Source organism: Garra rufa, chromosome 9 (assembly GCF_049309525.1).
Source record: "Garra rufa chromosome 9, GarRuf1.0, whole genome shotgun sequence".
In the NCBI taxonomy this organism is placed as follows: domain Eukaryota; kingdom Metazoa; phylum Chordata; class Actinopteri; order Cypriniformes; family Cyprinidae; genus Garra; species Garra rufa.
The window spans coordinates 4,407,298-4,420,154 of record NC_133369.1 but is presented as its reverse complement, the minus strand read 5'-3'; the positions used below and the strand labels follow the sequence as shown (position 1 = coordinate 4,420,154).

General features: G+C 34.8%; 1 protein-coding gene across 1 annotated transcript in view; it reads right to left on the bottom strand.

Annotated features, from left to right (window-relative positions):
• Positions 1-5,602: 5,602 nt before the first annotated feature.
• The window catches only part of LOC141342492 (protein argonaute-3-like), a 9,727-nt gene continuing 2,472 nt past the window's right edge, over positions 5,603-12,857 (bottom strand). Inside the window, exons 3-5 of the mRNA XM_073846951.1 lie at positions 10,274-10,375; positions 7,853-8,052; positions 5,603-5,738 (exon numbers count right to left, since the gene is read on the bottom strand). Coding sequence (XP_073703052.1) covers positions 5,630-5,738; positions 7,853-8,052; positions 10,274-10,375 — 411 coding nt within the window. The 3' untranslated portion in view covers positions 5,603-5,629. The remainder of the gene's footprint in view (positions 5,739-7,852; positions 8,053-10,273; positions 10,376-12,857) is intronic.

Here is a 12,857-nt window from a genome sequence, read left to right as displayed (position 1 = left end):
ACAAAACACATTTAAATAGGACAACAAAATAAAAGTTGGCTCAATAAAAGAAGAAAAAGATACGTGTTATGATTTAAAAACAACTTGGTTTTTCTCTTACAATTAGACTCTAAAATTGTTAAGGATATTGTCGTCAGGCATTAGTCAAGCATTATACTGTAATCCAAGTAATATCAGGGCGAATCTCAAGAAAACGTATCCACCTCCGACATCAAAAGACAAATGTGAAATAATATTTTGCATGAGAAAAATCACTCCTTTTTTAACAACCATTATTTTGTGTTTATGTATTTTAATATATTATTTTTTTTGCAATACACTAATCAGAATTTAGAGAGGAGCTTGTGTTGTAAATGTCATTAAAATATGGCCACGATGCCTAAAAAATAATAACAGGCTTCATTTTCATTTTTGAATCTGCAAGACAAAAATGAAGTCTATTTTAATAACCAATGCAATTTTTTACTGACAATTAAGCACAGCTTTTTTTTTTTTTCATTTCCATAATTTTCAGTGATTATAGAATGATATTTCCTAATAATAATTAAATATGCATGAAGGAATAGCAATGCATCAAATACCGTGCAACTGAGACGTGTTAAATTGTCATAAAAAGCTACAAAAAAGCTTTGTTTTCTTTATGCAAAACATAAGTGCTACTTTCTATCATTTTGTTGGAGTGTAGTACAACTAGATTTCTTTTTGCATGAGAAAAATGTAGCCTATTTTAATAACCAATGCAATTATCGTAACATTATCAATTATTGTTTTCATGACAATTAAGCACAGCTTTTTTGTAATCCCAATCATTTACAGTGATTATAGAATAATTTTTCCTAATAATAATTAAATATGCATGAAGGCAAGGCAATGCAACAAATACAGTGCAACTGGGATGTATAAAACTATAACTGTTTTAATACTAGAATAATTTTTCACATTGAATTTAGAGATTTTGGAATGTGTTAAATTGTCAAAAAAAGCTACAAAAAATCTAAAAAAAAAAAAAAAGGCTTTGTTCCTTTATGCAAAACTAAACTGCTTATTTCTATAATTTTGTTGGAGTGTAGTACAACTACATGTGAAAAATGAAGCTTAATTTAACAAAACAGACTTTTTGCATTATTTTCACAACAATTAACACATTTTCCTCAAAGTTTTGAGCTACAAGTTGAGTCAAAGGTTTACATACACCTTGTTAATTATTTGACCAAAATAAGAGTGATCATAAAAAATGCATGTTGTTTTTTTATTTAGTACTGACCTGAATAAGATATTTCACATAAAATATGTTTACATATAGTCCACAAGAGAAAATAATAGATGAATTTATCAAAATTACCCCGTTTCAAAAGTTAAACTGCCTGCTGTTCTTCAGAAAAATCCTTCAGGTCCAACAAATTGTTTTTTTTGTGTATGTATTTGAACCCTTTCCAAAAATTACTGTATGATTTTGAAATCCATCTTTTTACACTGAGGACAACTGAGGGACTCATATGCAACTATTACACAAGGTTCAAACACTCACTGATGCTCCAGAAGAAAAAACAACGCATTAAGATGCAACTTTTGAACAGAATGAAGATGTGTATATTTTTCTTATTTTGCCTAAAGATCATATTTGTTTTCATTTAGTACTGGCTTTCAGAAGATACAGATGATAGTTACATGTTTCCCAGAAGACAAAAATAACTTAAATTTACCCTGATCTTCAAATTCCAAAAGTTTTCACCCCCGGCTCAATGCATCCTTTTTCCTTCTAGAACTGTCTGTAATAGTTGCATATGAGTCCCTCCACAAAAAAGCAGAAAAACCAAAGAATCTGTAGTAGCTGAAGGATTTTTCTGAAGAACAGCAGGCAGTTTAACTGTTCAGAACAAACAAGGGACTCATAAACAGCTATCACTAAACAAAACAACACAGTATTATGAATCAAGTGTATGTAAACTTTTGAACAGGGTCATTATTATAAATTAATCTGTTATTTTCTTATGTGGACTATATGTAAATGTCTTTTATGTGAAATATTTCATTCAGGCAAGTAAAAATAACATGCATTTTGTGCGATCCCTCTTATTTTGGTCAAATAATTAACATTTTGCAGATTCTGCAGGGTGTATATAAACTTTTGCCTTCAACTGTAATTTATCATCTAAATGGAGACGATACTCACTATATATATAATGAGAATTTGGGTAGGGCAGCGCATTTAATTGTCTGTCAAAATGGTCAAAAAATAGGTTTGATTTTCTTTATGCGAAACATAACGTCTCATGATGTTGGCATGAAACGTGAACATGTTCTTCCATGAGATTCACCCATTTGCAGTTTCACTATAACATATGCAGCATACCAAGGTAAGTGAGGTGCAGTGTTTTGAGATCTCTCTTCGAGGTATATCCTCCTGGACCAACGGGCACCCATGTGACAAAATAAACAGGCCACGGGGGTCAAAACGCATACTGTACGTGTCTAGGTTTCTACGGGCCATTGCACATTGAGAGGGATCGATCAGCCACCACCGCAAGACAAACAATGACATTTTTAAGCAGCCATAGTGAAGTCCAGAAAGAGACGTCACAGAGGCCCCGTGTAAACCTTTCAAAACGCGATTAACCTAACCTCAGCAGATTTCAAGCACTAGAGACCGTCTTTCGCTGGAGTACGTGAAAAAAGAGCATTATGAAGGGGAGGGGAAAGAAAAAGGAGACTTTGTTTCCTTGTTTGGGTGGCAGTCTTTAAAGTGCTGTGCTAGGCTTTCCTGTCCAGGGTCAGGCCGTGTCAAATGAGTGTCCGCTCTGCCCCCTATCTATCTAAAGATAGCACATTCACCTATATGAACGCTTCCATTGCATTGGTCCGGACTCCTAATACAGTATCTCAACCGTTTGCTCGTATACTTGGCATATATCATCGTCGTTAGAACATCTGAATATACAAAGAGGCACCGTTACGAGCCTCCCGATCGAGACAAAAACGTGTGTGTGTGTTCGCATGTGTGCAACACCTTCTTCAAGGTAAGAGTAAGACTAATATGCTCTTTGATTTCTCACTTTAGTCTCAGATTATTCAGCACCATCAAGAGGAAAGGCACTTTCTAGGAACTTTGAACTCGTGTTAGGTTTTAGACCCTAAAAGAAGACCCTCCCAAAAGCTCTAAAATAAAAGACGAGACGAGAGAGAGGAGAGGAGAGGAGAAAACACGTCGAGCGACTCTTTCTAGCTTTCTGGATAACGGAAGCCACGACAGGCAACGAACTCAATCTCAAAAAGTGTGCTACGAAACCCACAACATCTGCTACCACAGTTACTTGCGAATACAAGACAAACACTCGTTACAATCTTCGGCTAAAACATACTGAGGCAGCTTTAAAGGAATCGCTTGGCCAAAAATTTTAAACGTTTTCTCACTTTAATATTCACTGAGATCCGTTCACTTTTGTTGCATGGAGAAAAAAAAAAAAAAAAAAAAGACTTTTAGATTTATTTATAACCAAACTATTCCTTTAAAGACACATTTCTTGCCTAAATTAGAGGCAAGGGTTAGTAAAATATATATATTTAAAGTTAAAACTACATAAAAATAAACTTGCATGACACCTCATTAAGATTGCTTCTGAAACTGATAGCTGTTTGGCATCCACACACAGACGCTTTTACTTCCGAGGCTCTGAAGCACCGATAAGCGGTTTCATTCGGGAAGGTGAAATAAAAAAGATGGCAATTTCAGTAGCTGCTGTCGCTTAAACCACTTTTGATGGGCATGAAACATGCTGTACCTTCTTCAACAGGCTCTAATGCACACTTTCTAAAACAAAACGGAGAAAACCCATCACAGCAGCCTACTGCGTTACTTATACTGATCTGATTGCATAAACTGCAGTTGTGGATTTTAAAGGGACTGAAATTAAGGTTATTTTTCTAGTGCTTGACCACAATCGTATTCTGACTGGCCACAGTGCTGTACCTTTCTATGCAATAAAATCAAACGCAAATCTAACAAACAAACAAACATACAAAACGACCAAAAGTCTGTCCTGATGAGAAGGTTTCTCCTCAGAGTGTGAGAAATACATGCAACCAGCACCGTTTATGCATCCCATGTTCCATCTTACACATTAAGTCTCTGCCAATTGCTGATGCCGCCACGGGCCGCACCTAATAGCACCATGCATTACGCATTATTTAGTGCAGATTATCACCTTTAAACAGCGGGACATGCTTCAGATGGCGCACGGAGAGACGGTGAGGCACCCGACGCTCACTGCACCCTTCAAGTAGAATACCATACTGACCCCTGGTGGCCCTCCAGTGAAAGAGAACAAATCAGATGCTCAAACGGTCCCTTGTGCTTAGGCAAACTGAAGCATGAACCCGCCGGTCGGACTTGAACAAGCACAACAGCAGCGAAATCCTTTGAACAGGCAGGGCAGTGAAAATCGAGACGTTGAAACCGTGAGATTTTATTAAGGCCGTACAGTTGAGAGTGGCCACAACTGTGCCCTTGGGTTGGACTAAATGAGGTGCGTTTGCTCCGTTTCCGACCTCCCGACGTCTTGCATTTCTCGCAGGCACTTGTTAACGCACCAAGGTCAATCGTCAGGTAACGCTGCTGCACTTTCAGCAAAAACAAACTCTAAAAGTGCCAAACATGCACACCTCCATCTTAAAAACCAACCGCTTTCGGATGCCTTTTTGTTCCCCCGATCGCACACAGGAGGTATTCTCATCCTGCTAACGGATTATTGCACTAAACTATGATCTGTCACACAACACGGACTAAATCGAGACAAAGTGCGGGAGGGGCTGCGTTTGATCGAGACGAATAAATATTGGAGGGAATTTGGGTGTTAAAAGGAAGAAAAAGCATCAAAACATGATCACTTTGCGTTGTAGTACACGAAAGAGCGTAAATTTGCTTAAACTAAAACTCATCTTTCTGCCCCCCGGCGGGGTTCGTCATAAAGGACTTTTTACGCTCTGCAATGGCACTTCTCTAACAATAAAAGCTTCTGTTTTTAAAACGCTAACGCACAGTTGGTTCTTCACGACTGACACTTTAACACGTAGTTAAGTCACCATTGGCTACAAAAATAATTGAGAACGGGAGGAAAGTACATTGCTAGTGTGAGCGCCTCTGTGCGCAGGCGTTCCCCAAAACTTTCTTTCCTTTCGCTCTTCCAGACTCAGTCTTTCCATCCGCTTCCATTCGAATCTCATTTTGGGGGAAGGACAAACGGGGGACAAAGTGCTGTTAGAAAACGTTGAGGTACAAGGCGTGACAGGCCAGGCAGGGGAAGTAATTAAACGGTACGTCTACAGACGGCAGGGAAGAGGAGCGGGGACATAGACGGGCTTCCCTTTTGGTTGTCGTCGAGGGTTTTGGAGGGGATGTGACAGAACGGCCTCAGCCGGCTGGTTTAATATTGCATAATAGTGCCGAGGTCCACTTGTGGAATTAAAGCAGGCCTTCCTCATCCTGCTGCACAGTGTCGGGGCGGGCCGCGCTTCCGTCGCCACAGAGATCGACCCTTCGGGACGCAGGCTTTTGGGAGGTGTGACGGCGGGTGTGTGCGGTTGTCGGGTTGGTGTGCGTGACTAGTCGAACGTGGGATGGATGTGAGCTGGCTTAGGCAAAGTACATGGTCCTCAGGGTGTCGTGGTGAATCTGCACAGCTTTGGCCAGCGCCTGGGGATCCCGGCCGTTACTCTGTCCGGAGACGTGGCTTCCCTCAGCGCTGAAAGAGAAGAGAGCGAGCCAGGTTGTTATAAATGTGTGTGACCCTTAAGCAGCGCTTGTATATTTGTAGAAATAGCCAAAAATACATTGTTTGGGTGAAAATTATTGATTTTTCTTTTATGCCAAAAATCATTAGGATATTAAGTAAAGATTATGTTCCATGAAAATATTTTGTACATTTAATTTTGTACATTTTTTTGATAAGAACTTCATTTGGACATTGATTTTTAAAGTGTTTAGATTTTATTTTGCACCCTCAGATTACAGTTTTTTTTTTTTTTTTTTTTTTCAGTTAGTAACCAAGGGAACATTTCTCATGTTTATTCAGTTTCATTTGACAAACTAAAAACTGAAACAAAATGAATACAAACTATATAGACATACTTAATTTAAAAACAAATGAAAAAAAATGACAAAACTCAACATGGTTACTAAAACTTCAACTAAAGTTACAATCCTGCATAATCTGCAATTTAGGATGAAAACAAAAAAAACTAAAATGTATTGCTCTGAAAAAAATCAGCTTAATTTTAAACCAGGGTTATTACAATTAACAAACTAAAACTGTAACTAAAATTAAAAACAGAAAAAACTATATTCTTTTCTTGAAGTAAAATAATCGGTACCTAAAAATTAATATAAAAATAAAATAAATACATTTTCTTTTTTAGCTAGATGCCAATACAACATTTCATATTTTATTTTATACAATTTTTTTTTTGTCTGTTTTTTCCCCAAACAGTGAAGACTGCAGTGTTTTATTTTACATTTAATTATTCAGTTTCTTACTAGAAGATTAGACAGACCTAATGAGAAACTTTATTTCATTCTCCTTTTTTATTATTTTTTTTATATTTTTTTATTATAATTTAATTTTTATTTCAGTTGTATCTTTGTACTTCAGTTGGTTATTTGCTTCACTAAAAAGAAGTCAAATTAAAATAACTATATCTTACGGTTTAAAAGTGTGTAGAATTTGGTACAAGCTTTCAGCATTTAGTAATTTTTTTTCTGTCATTTATAAATATTGTACATATAATATCATATATAATATGATAAAATTTGGTATCCTAATTATTAAAAAAAAAACTCAGGAAATTACCATCACAAAATCATTCGTTTAGACTGCAAAACCAATCTATTAATTATGAAATGCTGGTGGGACAGCCAAAGCTAAAGTAGGAACTGAGAAATATATTGAAAATTCTTTACCCTGGACCACAAAACCAGTCATAAGGGTCAAAGATTTTAAGCTGAATAAGCTTTCCATTGATGAATGGTTTGTTAGGAAAGGACAGGATAATATATGGTCGAGACACAACTATTTAAAAATCTGCAATCTGAGGGTACAAAAAAAAAATCTAAATAGAGAAAATCGTATTTAAAGTTGTCCAAATTAAAACCTTAGCAATGCATATTTTACTAATCAATAATAAGGTTTTGATATATTTACAGTAGGAAATTTATAAAATATCTTCATGGAACATGATCTTTAATTCATATCCTAATGATTTTTGGCATCGATGATTTTGACCCATACAACATATTTTTGGCTATTGCTACAAATATACCCGTGCTACTTTTGAGGTCCCTGTCACATGTGACCCTGGACCACAAAACCAGTGTTAAGTCGCTGGGGTATATTTGTAGCAATAGCCAAAAATACATTGTATGGGTCAAAATTATTGATTTTTCTTTTATGTCAAAAATCATTAGGAAATTAAGTAAAGATCATGTTCCATGAAGATTTTTTGTAAAAGTCCTACTATAAATATATCAAAATGTAATTTTTGATTAGTAATATGCATTGTTAAGAACTTAATTTGGACAACTTTAAAGGTGATTTTCACAGTATTTTGATTTTTTTGCATCCTCAGATTCCAGATTTTCAAATAGAAGTATCTCGGCTAAATATTGTCCTATCCTAACAAACCATACATCAATAGAAAGCTTATTTATTGAGCTTTCATACGATGTATATATCTCAGTTTTGTAAAATTTAACCTTATGACTGGTTTTGTGGTCCAGGGTCACATATATTGTACAATGAATACATAATTTAAGCTATATCACCAGTAACAGTGGTATTGTAAGACAGCAGTGCACACACACCTGTCGTGTTCTTTGTCCACCAAGTGGTATCGCGCACGGAAGGCCACCAGGTGGGCGTAGTAGGCTGGCGCGGGGATGGAGACGGAGCGGGTACAGCGCACGTACGTGTGGCACAACTGGTAAGTGAGCAGCTGGAACTCATCAGCAGTGAAGCAGTTGTCGTCCCACAGGACATGGTAGTGGGAGGGTCGGCTAGTGCCCTGAGGAGAGGAAAACAAAGAGAAAGAGGAGTCAAATTCACGCTAAAGGCAGAATCTTGCAATTCAGACTGCAATTCTGAGAAGAAAACTGTGAGATAATATTAACTCTGTTTCCACCACAGAATAAAAAATAAAAATAATTGCGACTTTTTTCCCCTCACAATTCTATTTACATCTTAAAATTCTGACTTTTTTTTCTGAGTTTTGCTAGTCTAAGAGGACCAAAGGTCCATTTTAAGAAGGAAAAAAAAAAAACATATATATATATATATATATATGCGAGTAAATCGGCTAAATACACGCGAGTCATTGCTATGATTGACAGTAATAACCGGACGAAACATCTGACAAGCTGATGTCAAAAAAACAGCTGTGCATTAAATGATTCAGACTAAATTCAGAGTAACAAAACTACAGCAGTAACAAGTTTGGGTTGGTTAAATATTGGCTATTTAATAGCTTTTACAGTTCAAGATGAAGCTTAAAAGATTATATAAAATATTTCAAATTCATATAGATAGCATTATTTAATTATTTTACCATTAATATTTAACTTATTTAATTTGTAGTGAACTATTTAAAGTATTTAAATAATTCACCCTTATAGGCTGTTTGTGTCTGAGCTTATTTATTTAATTATTTTAATGACTTTCTGCTCTTGCTATACTACATACTTGAGTGCGGTAAAAGTACTACAATTTATTATAATAGTAATTTTATAATAAATCGAAAAGCAAGACGTCTTGAAAAAACTAGAGAGTTGAAATGGCAGCTGCAGCCAATGATTGATCCTCTGCTGCCATCTTCTGGTCATATGGGTAATTTCATGTCATTTTCATCTTAAAAAGACATTGTTTTCCATGAAAAGACACGGAAGACACATAGTCTTTATGAATGAGAAGTGAATCTTTGAAGTGAATTTTATTGCACAGCTGTAGAGTTGAAAAATAACAAAGGCTTTAAAACATTACAAGATTTTAAAAATGTGTTCAATGACTATGAAGGCAAGTTACTGATTATCAAGAATTCTATTTCATACTATTGTACTATTACTATTACAATCATTGATGCTCCCACTGCTTCCACCCCTGTGTCCACAACTGGTTTCATTATATTATTATATTTCTACTAGGGTTCCACTTAGTTATTTTTTCTGTCACTTAAAAAGTAGGATATCATCTGTCATTGCCATTATTGGATCCTGGATCTGTCTCATTATATTGAGGTTAACATCTACTGCTCCTTTTGCTGTTTAACATTGTATTATAATATCACTATTATTGTATATTGTATTGCTCCCTATTCAATAATTAATCATGATAATAATAATGGTTACCATTACAACTCATGAAAATATGGATTTAACTTATCTCTGTACCCATTTAAACTACCACATCCATACATTTACAGCTTGTTTTTTGTTCTTCCCTCATTTGCATATGTGTGTATATATCTGTGACTGTTCTCAGCCTATGTCATTATGTTGCTGTCTATATATGTTTTATTGTGCTCACTAAAAAAGAAAGAAAGAAAAAAAATGAATACGATTAAGATATCCTTGAAGAGAAGTATCGCTAGCTAGCTAACGTTAGCCTAAACACGTTATGATAGTGTTTAGCTGTCAGCATTTAAATGTTCAACTATGCAGGTACTCTCCTGGGATTACAGGCTCGGCATTTAAATGATATGTTGTTAAATAATATGAAACTGAATGTTCATGCCGTTATCATTATTTACGATGTTGCAATTATTATTTTTCTCAGTTTCTGATAAGAACAAGGCAGTAGAGGAGTCTCAAGAGCGTCCACCTATATATAGCACATATAAAATGAGCTTCAGCGGAAGTTTAAGAGCTGGTTTATCATTATGCAGAAGTTCTAAAGAACGCTCTGTGGATATGGTCAGTTGCAATTATCTTATTTTAATTTGTGGTGGAAATTAGCTTCCATATACTTTAACTTTTTCTTTTCTTTAATTATTTTTATGATGTGTCCAGAAATTTTTCTTTCGAGTTTTTTTAGTATAATTATGTGACATTCACCCTTTTATACTCTGACTGGACGCCTGTACTGGATTACATAATGGTTATTCTCGCTGCTAAATCTTAATCTGCGTGCAAAATCATTTGTCAAGCAAACAAGGAGCCATTTTACACACAACACCAGACCAGCGGGTGGCTTGAAAGTGACATTTCAGGCCGTGAAAATGTGTTTGTCTGTACCTGTATTCCAGCATGACTGCAGAGGTAAAAGTCAAACTCGTAGGGGTGTGTGATATCCGTGTCGACTGTCGTACCAGCAGGAATGTTTCCGCTGCGACCCACCTGTGTGGGAAATAAACAGAAAAAAAACCATTAAACATTTAAAAAAAAAAAAAACCTTTAGCTTTTGACAGAAAAATTAACTGAAAAGCTGAGCTAATGTATTGAAAAAAAATAAAAATGACAAAAGCACTAAACTAAAATGAATGAAAACTGAACACATAAAAATAAACGCAAATTCAAAATAATAAAAAATACTACATAAATAATACTAAAATGTGGGCCTGGAACACAAAACCAGTGATAAGAGTAATTTTTTAAAATTAAGATGTATACATCATCTGAAAGCTGAATAAACAGGCTTTCCATTGATGTTAGGATAGGACACTATTTGGTCGAAATACAACTTATTTGAAAATCCAGAATCTGAGGTTGCAAAAACAAAAAAAAAATCTAAATTAAAGCTGCAAGCAGCGATGACCGGGCCCTCGCCGTCTGTGCAGTCGCCATCCCGATAGCATCAAGAAAACGGTGCCCAGTTGGCACATGCATACACAGTAACCCTTTGGACTAACCCTTACTGTCTCTCCTCCTGCAGAGCAGAGTGAGATCAGATATGTTTTTTTTTTTCTTTCATTCGTGGAGTTTTGTATAATTATGAAATGAACTGTGTTTGATCAGAATGAATAGTTATTTGTATGAAAAAAGCTTCGAGTTAGGATGCTGCACTTTAAATATCATTGAAAATAAAATCATTGAAAATTGAATAAAAATCATTGAAAATTGAAAATGGAAAATGAAATTCTAAGCACGCTATCTGCCTTAAATATCACAGGAAACAAATATTTTAATGTATTTTTTATTTTTTTTATTTGCCATGGCAACAGCATTTGATGCATCAGGGCTTTTACATTATTCTGATGAAGTTTGAAGAAAATCGAGTACAAATATATTGTTCGTTGTTTGTTCGTGTTTGTTAGTTCATTAACCATTGTTAACAAAAGAGACCCTATTTTAAATAGTTACCATGTTTTATGGTCTACAAGCATTTTTAAATATTATTTTAATAATCTATAAGCATCTGTGAGATAATTATAAACAAATATATTAAAAATAAATACATATTAACTTAGTTCTTTTTTTTTGGCCTTTTTGTATTTGTTTCTCATTCTAATTAAGTGAACTGAGCAGTATAGTGTCATACTTATAAGATTTTTTGTTCTACCAGTGAGAGTGTATATATGTGTATTTAAATCATATAATTTTCCCTTAAAAGATAAAAAAAGATTTTAATGCTCTTTAAGCACCTATACAAAATAATTATGTAAAAGTACACTGACAGTACAGTCTATATCAACTGATTCTATGGATTATTTTCATTCTTATACACTGAGAATGAGCTAAATAGCATTAGAGGTCAAACGATTCTTTATCTTATGAGGACCTCTAGTGTTCATCCCTGGTATTAGAGCTTTAATTTGACAAATTTAAATGACACTTTTAATGTTTTTGGGGCCTCTGAGCATGATAACATTTTGAAACTACACGTATATCCTAATAATTTCTTGTTCTTTATATGTAAAAAGTTTTTATGAGTTAGAATAATGCAATTTAAAGATAAATGAAAATATCTCTTCATCTTTTTTATTGTTACTTTCATAAATCACCACATCAACACCGTTCAAGATATCCCAAACCATTCACAATTTAACATCTTGAGTATTTTGGCATCATGTTGACAAAGTTTGGTGTGAGATGTCTGATTCTGCTATGAGTGATATGAATTCATTCGCAGCTATATTTTTCCAAAAATCCACATTCAAATCAAAATAGTCGACTTCCTGTTGGTCGTAGCTAATGGGTGTAAATTAGAAAGTTGTCCGGCTTGATGAGACCAATATACCGACCAAGTTTGATGTCTGTAGCTACAACTAACCCTCCAACTTTTGTCAAAAGGTGGCGCTATGGAGTGTCTCCAACAAATCACCACATCAACATCTTTCAAGATATCACAAAGCCGTTCACAATATAGGGAACATTTTCACTATATTCTGATGATGATGATAACATGTAATTTATGATGATAACAAAATGTTATTATTGCTTGCTTTACGTCCACCACTTCTGCTTAAATGTCATCGTTACCTATCTGTTCAATTTGTGTGTGGATATTGCTTTGCAGGTGACTCCTGTTATAAGACATCACTTTTAAGCGCTATGTAACTAACAAAGAATCAATTAGGAAAACGGTGCCCAGTTGGCACATGCATTCACAGTAACCCTCAGCCAGTTTGGATTTAAAGTTTACAGAATTGAAAGGGTTAAACTTTAAAATCAACACACAGACACATACACACAATATATACAATTTTGCCATCCAGTTTCATTTGTTAACATTAACTATATTAGTTAACATGAACAATAATTAAACAGCATTTATTAATGTTAATTAATATTAAGCTAAAAAAAGTATTCATATATTGTTTAAAGGTGAATTAGTATCTTTTAACATTACATTGTGTACAGAAATACACAATAAAGTGCT